The sequence below is a fragment of the Rhinopithecus roxellana genome, chromosome 20 (genome assembly GCF_007565055.1).
Source record: "Rhinopithecus roxellana isolate Shanxi Qingling chromosome 20, ASM756505v1, whole genome shotgun sequence".
NCBI lineage: Eukaryota > Metazoa > Chordata > Mammalia > Primates > Cercopithecidae > Rhinopithecus > Rhinopithecus roxellana.
In genome coordinates, this window is record NC_044568.1 from 6,839,346 (window position 1) to 6,855,489 (window position 16,144).

A 16,144-nucleotide genomic window follows, 5' to 3' on the forward strand; every position below is an offset into this window, starting at 1 on the left:
GGCGCCAGTAATCCCAGCTACTTGGGAGGCTGAGGCAGGAGAATTGCTTGAACCTGGTAGGCAGAGGTTGTGGTGAGCCAGGATCGCGCCACTGTATTCCAGCAGGACAACAGAGTGAGGCTCCAGCTCAAAAAATATACATATTTAAGGTATAGGATTTATGCATCTTACTTTAGTCAACATTCATTGAAGACTCAAAAATTTTAAATGTCCAGATTGCTAATAAACAGGGCTTTTTTGTAGTATGCTTTGGGATGTTGACTACCAACGGTCAGCAACATGTTATGAATATTCTGTAGAAGAAAGATGATGTCAGAGAAAAGAAAACAGGTGCAGCAAGCTAAGGTATCTGAATGTGTGTAAGGCAAACAAATGTCCAATCTCGGAAAAGCTGACTAAATTATCATGACGGCTACAGAAGAGCTCAAAACCAACTGATGTTCCATATCTCTGAATTTTAGGGCCCGCCTCAATCAAAACCATCACTTATCTGAAGTCTGCTAGCAAGGAGTGCACAACAGGAGCAAATGGAACCAGCAACTCAATTCTGCTTTTCTGGATACCTGTAATCTCAGCCACTGCTGAACAGGCTCACAGCTTTGTTTCTATCCAGATCTATCCAACTTTCTATTCGACTTTAATCACCCCACTTACTTGAGCGAGAGAGGTCCTCATGAGCCAACCCTCTTCTTTTACAAGGCTCTGTAAACCTCTGTTTATTCCGGAATGAAGACAGTGGGGGGGCCTCTCCTATAGCGCCCCTGTGTTTACAAGCCTGCAGCCAGCAGTGAGACAGCATGAAACTTTGAGACGGTTTCTACGGCCTTAAAGCTTCCCTGATGCAAAGTTCAGCATCTAAGGTACAAGACGATTCCTTCTCCCAGGGCTAAGTGCTCAAAGAAGAGAATGTCCTAGACTACAGGCAATTCAGCATCCAAGCAAGTTGTCTGTCTAGAACAACCAGCAGCATGACCCAGTTTACCTGCATAAGATGTGGATGCCTGTTTTCTCTCTTTTTTTTTTTTTTTTTTTTGAGACAGGATCTTAGTGTGTCACCCAGGCTGGGGTGCAATGGCATGATCACAGCTCACTGCAGCCTTGACTTCCCCAGCTCCAGCGATCCTCCCACCTCAGCCTCCCAAGTAGCTGGAACCACAGGCATGTACCACCACACCTGGCTAATTTTTGTATTTTGGGGAGAGATGGGGTTTCCCCACGTTTCCCAGGCTGGTCTCAAACTCCTGAGCTCAAGCAATCCACCCGCATCGGCCTCCCAAAGTGCTGGGATTACAGACATGAGCCACTATGCCCGGCCACCTGTTTTCAGAAAGGCCTCACAAAGCAAGGAAAAACACCCATCATATCTATCATAGAGTCCCCTAGCACACTTACACAAATGGCCAGTATCTTTTTAAAACGTATCAACTATTATTAAGAGTAAGATTCAATTACATGTATGCAGCATAAACAAAGACATCATTATTTTTACCCTCTAGATTCTTCTACTTAGGGAACAAAACACCTTCAGTCAAATATCTATTGTTTCTCCCCTTATTCCTTACTTTCTTATTCGACTTCTTACTGGTTTTGAGAATAACTCTTGGTTTCCATGTAGTCATATAAGGACAACATAGTGTACCCTCCTATGCATTTTTCAAGCAAAGCTCTCTGAAAATTGATTTGAATATAATTTAGCAATTATGTCTCATCAAGTGCATTATAACAATAGTCTATCTTGATGAAGTTCTAACGTCTTCCTTCATACCAGGTAAACATTCTAAATGAGATGAAATGATTAATCTGCAATGATAATTAGACACTTCACCTGAAATAGTATGTTCTACAATCTTGCTAAAAAGTCTAGCTCACTTACCAAATTAGCAATGGCATGAATGACTCTAGAAAATCCCACAGCATCATTCAGCTCCTCCTAATTAAAAAAATATATACAAGTATTACTGATGTATAGATATTCCTTATGGGAATGAATTAAAAACCTACCCAAAAAAAAGACACTGAAATTTTGTATCAAGTTAGATAGCTTTAGTTTCCTGTGCTTTGTGCCTACCTTTCCAACCATCTGCATCTAAAATGATCTACGCACATACTTTTCCTCTATTTTAGAAAGTAGAATGAACAAATGGAAAAGTATTCATTAGTTACTAAAACAACAATGCTTAGGACTTACCCATCACTTCACTGAATTCTTTAGCATTTCCAAGTCTTTCAAGGTGTCTTAAAAACACTAACTTAAAAAGTCGCCACCTGCAGGCTAAACTCAGTAACATTCAATTCTGAGGAAATCCATCTGGCAGTTAACCGATCAAATCAAGCATTTTCATAATTCCTGGGTTTTTTTCCTTGAAAAATACATTTTTACAAAATTCTCCCACCCACCTTCTCTTCTATATTCTTTCCAGCAGTGTTGACACTGGCTCAGTGTCTCTCCTATCTTGAAAACTCTCCCCTCCTCTAAGCTCTCTCAGACTATCGCCCCTTCTACTTGTCTCATCAAAGATAACTTGCTTGAAGGACTTCTCCAGTTTAATTCCCAGGTGTTCCCAGTCCTCTGGCTTCATGCTCACTGAAATTGCTCACCTCCTTAAAACGAACCCGAACACTGGCCAGACGCGGTGGCTCACGCCTATAATCCCAGCACTTTGGGAGGCAGAGGCAGATGGATCACTTGAGGTCCGGAGTTCGAGACCAGCCTGACCAAGATGATGAAACTCCATCTCTACTAAAAATAAAAAATTAACCAGACGTGGTGGTGCACGCCTGTAATCCCAGCTATGCCACAGGCTGAGGCAGGAGAATCGCTTGAACCCGGGAGACAGAGGTTGCATGCAGTAAGCCGAGATCATGCTATTGCACTCCATCCAGCCTGGGCAACAAGAGCAAAATTCCATCTCAAAAAACCCCCCAAAAAAACACCAACAAAAAACTAACCCCAAGACTAACAAGTATTTGCAAGGATGTAGAGAAACTGGAACCTGTGTGCTGTTGATGAAAATGCTAAAGAGTGCAGCAGCTAAGGAAAACAGTATGGAGGTTCATCCCAAAAAGAATTCCCATATCACCCAGCAATTCCATTCTGGGTATATATCCCAAAGAATTGAAAGCAGGGACTCAAATAGGTATTTGCACACCTGAGTTCACAAGAGCATTATTCACAATAGTCAAAAGCAACCCAAGTGTCCATAAACAAATGGATAAACAAAATGGAGTCTAGCCATACAATGGAGTATTATTCAGCCTTAAAAAAGAAGGAAATTCTGACACATGCTATAACATGGGGAACCTTGAGGATGCTATGCTAAGAGAAATAAGCCAGTCACAGGAGGACAAATACTGTACTTACATGAGGTCCTCAGAGTGATCAAATTCATATGACAAAAAGTAGAATAGTGGTTGCCAGGGGTGGGGTGTCTGGGGTGGGAGATGGTGAGTTGCTTGATTAGTACAGAGTTTCAGTTTTGCAAGATGAAGAGAATTCTGGAGATGAATGGTGGTGGTGATGACTGCACAACCATGTTAAAGTACTTGATGTCAGTGAACTGTACATTTAATAGTTAACATGACAAATTTTGTTATGTGTATTTTACCACAATTAAAAATTGTTTTTTTTGGGCCAGGTATGGTGGTTAACGCCTGTAATCCCAGCACTTTGGGAGGCTGAGGAAAGCAGACCACCTGAGGTCAAGAGTTCAAGACCTGCCTGGCCAACATGACGAAACCCCATCTCTACTAAAAATACAAAAGCCAGATGCGGTGGCGGGCACTTATAATCCCAGCTACTCCAGAAGCTGAGGCAGGAGAATCGCTTGAACTCGGGAGACGGAGGTTGCAGTGAGCCGAGATCATGTCACTGCAAGCGAGACTCCGTTTCAAACAAACAAACAAAAATTGCTTTTTTGGTTCTGTTTTTTGTTTTTGAGACAGAGTCTCACTCTGTCGCCCAGCTGGAGTACAGTGGAACGATCTCGGCTCACAGCAACCTCCGCCTCCCGGGTTCAAGTGATTCTCCTGCCTCAGCCTCCTGAGTAGCTGGGAATGCAGGTGCATGCCCCCCGCGCCCGGCTAATTTTTTTGTTCTTTTAGTAGAGATAGGGAAAAACTGTTTTAATTATAGTTTAAAAAACTACTGCCAGGGCTGAATCCAGCCATGTCTCAATCCTAACCCCTACATGGGAGCTGACACTGCTTCCCTTGGCTGTGTACCACAATAATCTCCTGGTACATTTTGTCAACTTCTGCCTATCATTTAAATGCGGTTCATCCTCAGGATTCAGTCCCAGATCCTCTTTTCATTCTTCATGTATTCCGCAGTTGCTCTAATCCAGTCCCAGTCTTTCTGCCAACGACAATCATGCCTAGCCCTCACCTCTCTTCTGTGCTCAACACTGACAAACCTGCTGAGAGGATATCCACCCTTGCATGTTCTGAAAACACCCAAAATCTCATCAGGTCAAAACTAGAATGGAACATCTTTTTCCACTCTGGGGGAACATCTTTTTCCACTCTAGGTGACGCCATGGTGCCCTGGTGGCCTCGCATGTATCAAAACAGGTCATGCAGGTAAAGGCTAATCTGTGTCTTGGCTACAGACTCATCTGCATCTTGGCACAACACATCAGGAGGGAAGAGTGGGAGGCACAGGTTTCTAAGGAGCAGCTATGAGGCCAGATCCCACCCCCTTCCCTGTCACTCCTGGGAGGCTATCATGAAACAGTTCCTCATCACCTCCTGGGTTCTGAGGACGGGTAAGGCTCTCTGCCTCGCCTTCTCAGAAGAGAGCTGCAGAATACCAAAGGCCACTGAGCTGTGGCCTAGAACTGGTTCCTCAGTGAAGCCACATCACACAACACACACTGCAATCATCTCGCACCTTTTCTTTTTATTTTTTAAGACAGGGTCTCACTCTGTCACCCAAGCTGAAGTACAGTGGCATAAACTCAACTCACTGCAACTGCAACCTCCACCTCCTGGGTTCAAGCAATTCTCTAGCATCAGCCTCCCAAGTAGCTAGGACCACAGGTGCGCATCACCATACCTGGATAATTTTTGTATTTTTGTAGAGATGGGGTTTCGCTATGTTGCTCAGGCTGGTCTCGAACTACTGAGCTCAAAGTGATCCTCCCGCCTCAGCCTCCCAAAGTAGTGCTGAGATTATAGGCATGAGCCACCGCACCTGGCCTCTAACTGGCACCTTTTGTTTCTGCGTTGTCCTTTTTAGTATGGGGGTCAGGGACTACAGGCAGCACCTTTTGCTCATCTTTCTCTGTATAGGTAATATGCTGTCTCCTAAAGTGGGTCACTGTATCTTTACTGGGTGAGTCAATCTGGAGTGACCCCACCTAATGTATGTATGAGCATGACATTCATCCACATGCAAATCCACTCCTCTCTCCTCCACCTTTCCCCCGACCAATGTCACTCCAGCCAACTCCTCCAAGTGAACGGAATGCAATCTACCCCCATTGTGCAAATGTCTGGCATAAGCATTTTCCTCCTTCCCCCTTCCTCCTCCACCACCCACATCCAGTCACAAATTCCATGGCTTCTACCTTCCAAATATCTCCAGATTCCATCTACACTGCTACTTACTATCCTATGCCAGGTCACCAACATCTCCTAGCTAGGTTATTCCACAGCTGAACTGGTCTCCTGCCTCCAGTCTTACTCACTCAAAACCATTCACTCTTCACATAGCAAGCAGGATGATGTTCCAATGGCACAACCTAAGCATGTCATCCTCGTCTGTCAGATCATGTGCTCTGAACTGGGTTTAAGGAAAACTAGTAACTATACATGAAGTTAGACGTGGCAGTATTAAAGAGCAGTGACACACAAGCTAAATGAGAATCAAGAATACTTTCTTCAGGACTGGTTTAAGTAGACAGTGGTCAACAGTGACGTCAGACTCACTTTGCTGGCTACGTCTCATGCTTAAACCTAACTTCCCCTTATTCTAGTCCAGGTTTGTCTGCCAATTCAATTGTTCTATGAAAGAAAATTATTCATTAAATTGAATCCAACATATGATCTGAACTAGACAGGAATAAATCAATATTTATGTTGCCATTTTTCACCCCCCAAGAACTAACATAGCCCAATTACCTGTTCTTTGGCATGTTTCTGCTGCTCTCTTCTTTTGCGTTCTTCTTCATCTACTTTGCTGATAACTATGTATCGCTCCTTCTAAAAGACATAAAGCAGATACACAATTTTCTTTTCTTTTTTGCAACGGAGTTTCGCTCTTGTTGCTCAGGCTGGAGTGCAATGGCACGATCTCGGCTCACTGCAACCTCCACCTCCTGGGTTCAAGCGATTCTCCTACCTCAGCCTCCCGAGTAGCTGGGATTACAGGTGTGTGCCACCACACCCGGCTACTTTTTGTATTTTTAGTAGAGACAGTTTCTCCATGTTGGTCAGGCTGGTCTCAAACTCTCGACCTCAGGTGATCCACTCGCCTTAGCCTCCCAAAGCGCTGGGATTACAGGTGTGAGTCACGCACCCGGCCACAGATATACAATTTTCTAGAGGCAACTTAATTCAAAAAATTCAGATTTCTGCTGCCATTATAATTTTTTTTTTTTTTTTTTTTTTGAGACAGTCTCATTCTCATTCTGTCACCCAGGCTGGAGTGCAGTGGCACAACCTCAGCTCACTGCAGCCTCTACCTCCTAGCTTCAAGCGATTCTCCTGCCTCAGCCTCCAGAGTAGCCAAGATTACAGGTGCGCACCAATATGCCCAGCTAATTTTTGTATTTTTAGTAGAGACAGAGTTTCGCCATGTTGCCCAGGCTGGTCTCAAACTCCTGACCTCAAGTGATCTGCCCACCTTGGCCTCCCAAAGTGCAGAGATTACAGGCATGAGCCACCATGCCCAGCCAGAAGTTATAATTTCTGTAACTACACACTTCTTTTTGTATGTGTGACAGGTAATCACTTCCATCGCTCACGCTGGAGTGCAGCAGCATGATCACAGCTCACTGCAGCCTCAAATTCCTGGACTCAGGTGATCCTCCCACCTCAGCCTTCTGAGGAGCTGGGACTACAGGAATGTACCACTATGCCTGGCTAATTCCTTTTTATATTTTTAGTAGAGACGGAGTTTCACCACGAGTCCAGGCTGGTCTCAAACTCCTGGGCCCAAATGACCTGCTCATCTCAGCCTCCCAAAGTGCTGGGATTACAAGCCTGAGCCACCATGCCCAGTCACTGCAGTCTTTCATGAGCCAAATATAACAGAAAACACTTTGAAATGCCAACATAAGTCGAGCTGATGCATTACAAACCAAATTTTGTCTCTGTGTTTCCATGACATTTTCCTACAGTTTACTAATTCAACCCAACAGACATCAGTTAAAAATATCAACAGACTGTGAGAATAAGACATTTCCTATGACAAATACTAAAAAAGTTATGTTGCATTTGAACATCGATTTCTGAAGAGTTTTAAAGTAAAATGCTTATGTTGTATTAACATTAACAAAACTTACATATATACGTTGTATTAACGTAAGAAAAAACCCTGGATTTTCTGCCAACGTGTCCGGTAACTAGTGCTTTCTTTCCCATATATATTTTGTGTCCACTAAAGATAAACCATCTACCAAGATTATTTTTCTACTGTATTTAATCTCTAATTTTATACCTGACTTAAGAGCAACAACAATTATAAAATTCAAACACTGCAGAAGGAACCCACCACTAGCCACCCACTATCCATCACAATTCTATCAGTGTACCCTGCGTACCCAAGACAATAGCTATGCTTACGACCAGGATTCTAAAATTTAGTTTTATCTGCCCACGCAACATGAAGCCATTTCTTCACATGTACCATTATAGCTTTCTGCCACAGTAAGAATACAAACTAACATTTGTATACTTTCAAGTTTACAAAGCATCACTTCCACTTACCCACAGTATCAGCATAAAAAGGCTATGAGAAAGTATAGATCACTGTTACCATGCTCAGCCCCAATGTACAGAAGAGGAAAATGAGACTTAAAGAGGTCAAATGACTTACCCTAGGTTACCCAGCTCATAGCAAGCATAGACAAGGTACAAATTCTGACTTTCAGCACACTAGAGATTGCGAGCCGTGGCTCAGGTCACTGCTGTGGCTCACTCTGTGAGGCCGATGTGAGCAAATTGCTTGAGCCCAGGAGTTCAAGACCAGCCTGGATAACAGGGCGAACGCTTGTCTCTACTAAAAATATAAAAAATTAGCCAGGTAAGGTGGCACGAGCCTGAAGTCCCAGTTTGGAAGGCTGACATAGGAGAATCACCTGAACCAGGAAGTCAAGGCTGCAGTGAGCCGTGATAGCCCACTGCACTCCAGCCTGGGCAATCAGAGCAAAATCCTGAGAAAAAAAAAAAAACGAAACCAGTATCAGTGTAACAATGAATTTGTTTAATGTTAGCGCTAGGTAATTCTTGGGGTTACCTTTTCAGTTTCTTTTTTTTTTTTTTTTTTTTTTTTTTTTGAGGCGGAAGTCTCGCTCTGTCGCCCGGACTGGAGTGCAGTGCCGGATCTCAGCTCACTGCAAGCTCCGCCTCCGGGTTTACGCCATTCTCCTGCCTCAGCCTCCCGAGTAGCTGGGACTACAGGCGCCCGCCACCTCGCCCGGCTAGTTTTTGTATTTTTAGTAGAGACGGGGTTTCACTGTGTTAGCCAGGATGGTCTCGATCTCCTGACCTCGTGATCCGCCCGTCTCGGCCTCCCAAAGTGCTGGGATTACAGGCTTGAGCCACCGCGCCCGGCACCTTTTCAGTTTCTAAAGTCTCAACATGAATGCCTTTCGGATACCTAAAGAAAAGAAAAACATGTTATCAGTAGATGAGTCAATGACAGCTAAATCCCAAAGTATTTTATAAGCAACTATCCAGCTATAAATTAAGTAACGTAAGTTTTATTAATAATGAAAGAATTATCACTACAATGAAGACTTTATAGCACATTTATTTTATAACGTTTCAGCTGCTAAATGTTTCCTTATCCTTGCTCTTAAACACATAAACATGGATTTGACTTTCAAATTAATTTTTTTAGGACTTAGGCATTTTCTTTCTTTTTTTTTTTTTTTTTTGAGATAAGAGTCTTGCTCTGTCGCCCAGGCTGGAGTGCAGTGGCGCAATCTCTGCTCACTGCAAGCTCCGCCTCCTGGGTTCACACCATTCTTCTGCCTCAGCCTCCAGAGTAGCTAGGACTACAGGCGCGCACCATCACGCCCCGCTAATCTTTTGCATTTTTAGTAGAGACAGGATTTCACTGTGTTAGTCAGGGTGGTCTCAATCTCCCGACTTTGTGATCCGCCCGCCTTGGCCTCCCAAAGTGTTGGGATTACAGGGGTGAGCCACTGCGCCCGGCCAGGACTTAGGCATTTTCTAAAATGTCCTACATCTCAAAATACAGTCAACTCATTACCACAGAGTCAAATCTTTCTTCCAAATACAAAAATGTTTCCTAACTGAAATTGTGAAAGTCTTATTTTATTTTATTTATTTATTTATTTTTTGAGATGGAGTCTTGCTCTGCCACCTAGGCTGAAGAACCGAGCCACAATCTTGGCTCACTGCAACCTCTGCCTTCCAGGTTCAAGTGATTCTCCTGCCTTTGCCTCCCAAATAGCTGGGATTACAGGCATGTGCCACCATGCCCAGCTAAATTTTGTATTTTTAGTACAGATGGGGTTTCACCATGTTGGCCAGGCTGGTCTTGAACTCCTGACTTCAGGTGATCTGCCCACCTCGGCCTCCCAAAGTGCTAGGATTATAGGAGTGAGCCACCACGCCCGACCTGAAAGTCTTTTTAGATTGCACGGGGCATATAAAGAGGAGGTTTTAGACGGCCAACTCTGCTGTAGTTTTGCATGGTATTAACAGTTTGCATCAGCCAACAAGGAGAAGGATGTGGAATGCAGCTGCAGTAGGCTGCAAGGACGACATGACAGGAAGGGAGTGTGGGCATGGGCAAACTAAACAGCCCTTTCCTATTGTGTTCAAAGTATATTCCCAGTATACATGTCACCAGTAGATTCCAATGGAAGAACAAGGTCCCCAAAGTCAAATGGAAATGTCCACCTGTCTATGTCAATGTTCAATTTCTGAATTGAAGACCCACCTGCAAACACAAGGAAACCAAGGGAAACATCCTTGGAAAAATACACACACAAACGTCTGGATGTTATTTCAGGGGATTCACAGACCTCCTGAAACCCATCCATAGTCTTACCCTAAGTTAAGAACTCTTGCTTTACCAAAAGCATTCATCTGAGTATTTCCTAGGTCTGAAAACCAAATATTCATTGTATACCCCCAAAGGACAAAAACACTACCAATCCATAGCTTAATGGATGCACCAAAGTGATAATTATTTTAAGAAGCCTTAAAGCATCTGTTAAAAAACAATAACAAAAGAAAATTAAGTGAGTGTTCAACTTAAGAAAGCAGGGGAACTTGGTGGGGTCAAATCACTGAGAACCGCAGAATTTCAAAAAGGAAATGAGAGCTAAGAGATTATATTTCGTCTTTAAATCCTGGGTCCCCCACAGAGCTCCTGTATACAATATAAATACTTACTTCCAGCTCAAAGTCTGATAAATTAGTTTTCTTTGGAACCTATAAAAACAAAAGAAAAGGTATCGATTTTGGCTCATTAGAAGTAAATCCGAACTGATCAAGCATTTGTTGAGAAGGATTTCACTTTAAAAAGAGACTTCATTAGAACTGACAGGTAATTTGCAAACAAAAATAGGCAGGTTAGTTGACATGGGGGGAATTCCTCATCACTTGTCTTCTAAAATTTTCTTTAATATTATACTGCTTTTATTGAAGAGGTAGAAGTTCTTGTCTAATCAAAATATTGCTTCCTGCAGCTGCATAAGAGAGTTTTAAAGTAGACAGATGCATTAAAATACTTTTGTGAAGCTCCTCACAAAGTAAAAGGAAAAAAAGACAATCACGTTACTGACTCTTTGAAATGCTAATGTTTTTTAAATGCAGAGAGAAATTAAAAGGGTAGAAGTAGCCTGAAAGTGAATTCTTTCTTCTGAAGCCTTCATGTACTAAGCACTCCTCAAGGCCAAAGTAATTATGCCACTCTTGGGCATAACTGAAAGTCAAGGTTGCACAACAGTGTTCTCCGCTCCAGGTACAGGACAAAGCATTCATTCAGTGTCTCAGTATACACAGTTATCCCCACTGTGTAACGCTAAAGTTAGTGCTTAATTCTTGAGAACATACTAATAATAAAAAGACCCTTTATAAAGGTGTTTTTAAAAGACTAAATGCATCAAATGCCACAAATCATCTACCTTTCCGAAAAAAGAACATGCAGAAATGTTCAGGACAACTAACCCGGTACATGGCTCTAAATTCAAGTTCTTGTTTTCTTCACTTTGTAATAAATCTTCTATTTTCTCTCTGAGGAATAGACCATGACCATCAGTACCTTTAAGGAATTAAGTCATCAACCAAGAAAATAATCACAACCAAAAACATTCTAAATATAAGAATGTGTGACAATGTAATTCTACCAAATTACCCTATAACTTTTAGCTCAAAGACTTTTTTTAAAATGCTTTATTTTGACCTAGGCATAGAATAGCACTCTGGGAGGTCGAGGCTGGGGGGATCACTTGAGCCCAGGAGTTCGAGACTAGCCTGGGCAATATACTGAGAGCCCCTCACTACAAAAAATAAATTTTAAAAATTCACTGGGCATGGTGCAGTGTAACTGTGGTCCCAGCTACTCCAGAAGCTGAGGTGGGACAATCGCCTGAGCCTGGGAAGTTGAGGCTGCAGTGAGCCATGATCACACCACTGCACTCCAGCCTTGGCAACAGAGCGAGAACCTGTTTCAAAAAATAAATAAAATTTTTTAAGAAAGCTTTATTTGGCATATTTTGGGGGGAAGAGGGTTACTGTTGTTATTAATTAGTGACAACTTCTCAAGGACTCGTCAGTACAAGTGATTTAATTTTTGACTTTCCCAGTAAAATGGTTACACCAACAACTAAGCTAAGCAAGACCAGACACTTGTCCAAGATCCCATCTGCTTGTTAGCACCTTTACTGCAAGCAAAGAGAACATGGACATGCTGCCAACTGGATAAGCCTGATCCACTACTCTGCCTTCAAGGATATCGGACAGTGGCTGTCAGGTATTGAGTCCATGCAAGTTTTAGAAGTCAGTTGATTAGTATTTAAAAAACAAGAAAAGGGGCCAGGCAATGGCTCAGGCCTATAATCCCAACACTCCAGGAGGCCGAGGCAGGAAGATCCCTTGAGCTCAGGAGTTTGACACCAGCCTGGGAAACACAGTGAGATCCATCTCTATTTAATTAAAAAAAAAAGTCCACACAGGTCTGCCCACGTACAGAAATCTCGTGCCTAGTAACATGTAGCAAGTCCGAGTACAATACATGGAACTCTATTTACAATTTGTTGCTGTTGCACAAATTTGAATATGCTGGCTAGGCATGCTGGCTCATGCCTATAATCCCAACACTTTGGGAGGCTGAGGCGGGCGGATCACTTGAGGCCAGGAGTTCAAGACCAGCGTGGCCAACATGGCAAAACCTCGGCTCTACTAAAAATATAAAAATTAGCTGGGTGTGGTGGCGCACGCCTATAATCCCAGCTACTCGGGAGGCTGAGGCACAAGAATTGTTTGAACCTGGGAGGCAGAGGTTGCAGTAAGCCAGGATTGCACCATTGCACTCTAGCCTGGGCAACAGAGCAAGATTGTCTCAAAAAAAAAAAAAAAATTTTTTTTTTAATATGCCACAATTACATCCTGCTATTCACAACATCACACCTGTGTGTGTACTATGTTTGCAAAGTACAGGTTTGAGATATACATGACTGTCATGCCCCAATATACAGCACACAATGCACGTTTAGTTTTAGTTTAGGAACTTACACCACTTGGTCAATAAATTTCTTTTGATCCTCAGGAATCGTGACAGGACATTTTGAAGTGTTAGGAGATACGTAGGACAGAGCTCCTGCACCATTCGCCTGTGAACGTTTTTCATCATACTGCTCTCTTAACTGTCTTTCTTCTTCCTGATTTAAATATGGAATTCCTAAGCATGATTTTAAAAAGAACACATTAGCAGAAGTAACTGTCTAACATAAAATTTGTTTAACAAACCAAAGAGTCTGAATTACTCAGGAAAGATTTACCATATTTAACTACATCTCAAAAATGAATAGAAAGGCAAGTGATTTTGAAATGTGTTTATCATTCATCCATTCATTCAATCTTCTTTCAAGAAATATTTATCTGGCACTTACGCTTTGCCAAAGCATTATATTAGGCACTGGGGAATGAACAGTGACAAGCTGATGCATCCTTCTCTGTAGTAAAGGGAACTACTTCTGACAAGATAATCAGGAAAGTAAGGGAAAACCCAAAGGATGAGAATAATTCGGATATGAAAGGAGCTAGGGGAAGAATCCTTCCAGTAGGGGAAACAAGTATGAATACTCAGAAGATGGCAATGGCTAGGACTGTTCCAGGAGCAGCAAGGAGCTGGTGTAGCCAGACGTCATGAGCAAAAATGGAATGGTACAGCATCAGATTGGAGTATGGAGCAAGATTCTGCAGGCCCTCACAGGCCAGGGTAAGAAATGCACATTATGGCCGGGCGCGGTGGCTCACGCCTGTAATCCCAGCACTTTGGGAGGCCGAGATGGGCGGATCACTAGGTCAGGAGATCGAGACCATCCTGGCTAACATGGTGAAACCCCGTCTCTACTAAAAAAATACAAAAAACTAGCCGGGCAAGGTGGCGGGCACCTGTAGTCCCAGCTACTCAGGAGGCTGAGGCAGAAGAATGGCGTAAACCCGGAAGGCAGAGCTTGCAGTGAGCTGAGATCCGGCCACTGCACTCCAGCCCGGGCGACAGAGCCAGACTCCATCTCAAAAAAAAAAAATAAATAAATAAATGCACATTATTCTAACAGTGACTGGACAACATTAGAAGATTTTAAGCAAGATAATTACCTTACCTGCATAATGCTTAAAAGGCCATGACAACTACTCTGAGAGTGGAAGTTGGGAAACAAGTTAGGAGTAATTATCCAGGCAAGAGACAAGAGCTGGATCAGAGGTCAGCAAATTTTTTCTTTGTTTTGTTTTAAGACAAAGTCTTACTCTGTCACCCAGGCTGGTGAGCAAGGGCACAATCTGAGCTCACTGCAACCTCTGCCTCCCGGATTCAAGCAATTCTTCTGTCTCAGCCTCCGGAGTAGCTGGGATTACAAGAGTGCGCCATCACACCAGGACTAATTGTTGTATTTTCAGTAGAGACAGAGTTTCGCCATGTTGGCCAGGCTGGTTTCGAACTCCTGACCTCACCACCCACCTCAGCCTCCCAAAGTGCTGGGATTACAGGCGGGAGTCACCTGCCACCATGCCCGGCCAGCAAACTTTTTCTTAAAAGGCTTGATGGTAAATGTTTTAGGCTTGTGGGCCATGGGGGTCTCTGTTGCAATACTCAGCCCTGCTGTTGTGGCACAAAAGCAGCCATACACAGAATGTACATGTACGGGGATAGCTGTAGTCCAACAAATCTTATTTACAAAACACGGAGCAAGCAGTGGGCTGTCGTTTGTAACCCTGGCGTTGACTACAGAGATGGCAGGGTAGATGGAGACAGTGATTTTCTAGACATAAGAGGTAACATTTACTGATATCCTGGAGATGAAGGATAAAGGGAAAGGCAAAATCAGGAAAAACACCTTGCAGCTGGGCGCAGTGGCTCATGCCTGTAATCCAACCACTTTGGGAGGCCTGGGCGGGTGGATCACGAGATCAAGAGACGGAGAAAATCCAGGCCAACATGGTGAAACACCATCTCTACTAAAAATACAAAAATTAGCTAGGCATGGTGGCGCGTGCCTGTAGTCCCAGCTATTTGGGAGGCTGAGGCAAAAGAATCGCTTGAACCCAGGAGGCAGAGGTTGCAGTGAGCCGAGATAGTGCCACCGCACGTCAGCCTGGTGACTGAGCGAGACTCCATCTCAAAAAAAAACAAAACAAAAACAAAACCTTGCTCTTTGGTTCAAGCAATTGGGAAGATGGTAGGGCCACTAACTGATGTGAAGACAAAGAGGAGAAAAATAGGTATTGGGGTCCAAGGAGTGAAAATCAGAAGCTACCTTTTGGACATACTATTTTTTTTCTTTTTTTTTAGGATGAAGTCTTGCTCTGTCACCCAGCCTGGAATGCAATGGCACAATCTCGGCTCACTGCAACCTCCACCTCTCAGGTTCAAGCAATTCTCCTGTCTCAGCCTCCCAAGTTGATGGGACTACAGGCACCCACCACCACAGCCAGCTAATTTTTGTATTTTTAGTAGAGACAAGGTTTCACCATGTTAGCCAGGCTGGTCTTGAACTCCTGACCTCAGGTGATATGCCCATCTCAGCCTCTCAAAGTGCTGGGATTACAGGCATGAGCCACTGCGCCCGGCCACGGACATATCAAATCATCTAAGGGTATACGCAAATTAAAACTTGCAGTTACAAGCCTATAGCTCAAGAGAAAGGTGTCGAAATATAAATGTAGTTATCACTGGGATATAGGGTGGTATTAAAAGCCATGGGGACCAGGTGCAGTTGCTCATGTCTGTAAGCCCAGCACTATGGGAGGCTGAGGCAGGCAGATCACCTGAGATCGGGAGTTCAAGACCAGCCTGACCAACATGGAGAAACCCTGTGTCTACTAAAAATACAAAATTAGCCAGGCATGGTGGCACATGCCTGTCATCCCAGGTACTCGTGAGGCTGAGGTAGGAGAATCGCTTGAACCCAGGAGGCGGAGGTTGCGGTGAGCCGAGATTGCTTCATTCCACTCCAGCCTGGGCAACAAGAGCGAAACTCCGTCTCCCAGAAAAAAAAAAAAAAACACCATGGGAGGCCGGGAGCCTGGCTCATGCCTATAATCCCAGCACTTCAGGAGGCTGAGGAGGGCGGATCACTTAAGATCAAGAGTTTAAGATCAGCCTGTTCAATATGGTAAAACGCCCTCTCTATCAAAAAGTACAAAAATTTGCCACGCATGATGGCACGCGCCTGTAGTCCCAGGTACTCAGGAGGCTGAGGTGGGAGAATCACGTGAA

The 16,144-nt window shown here is 43.6% G+C and overlaps 1 protein-coding gene across 10 annotated transcripts in view; it reads right to left on the reverse strand.

The window, feature by feature from the left end:
- The window catches only part of LOC104670340 (poly(A)-specific ribonuclease PARN-like), a 92,461-nt gene that overhangs the window by 60,711 nt on the left and 15,606 nt on the right, over positions 1-16,144 (reverse strand). For 9 of the 10 annotated variants that reach the window (XR_004055331.1, XR_004055330.1, XR_004055332.1 and 6 more), the window contains exons 7-12: positions 12,937-13,102; positions 11,371-11,436; positions 10,594-10,632; positions 8,779-8,821; positions 6,121-6,201; positions 1,874-1,930 (exon numbers count right to left, since the gene is read on the reverse strand). Coding sequence is in view for 7 of the 10 variants with exons in the window: in XM_030924373.1 (XP_030780233.1) it covers positions 1,874-1,930; positions 6,121-6,201; positions 8,779-8,821; positions 10,594-10,632; positions 11,371-11,436; positions 12,937-13,102 (452 nt within the window). In the remaining 3 variants the exon portion in view is untranslated. The remainder of the gene's footprint in view (positions 1-1,873; positions 1,931-6,120; positions 6,202-8,778; positions 8,822-10,593; positions 10,633-11,370; positions 11,437-12,936; positions 13,103-16,144) is intronic. The other variant, XM_030924377.1, reaches the window with a different exon arrangement.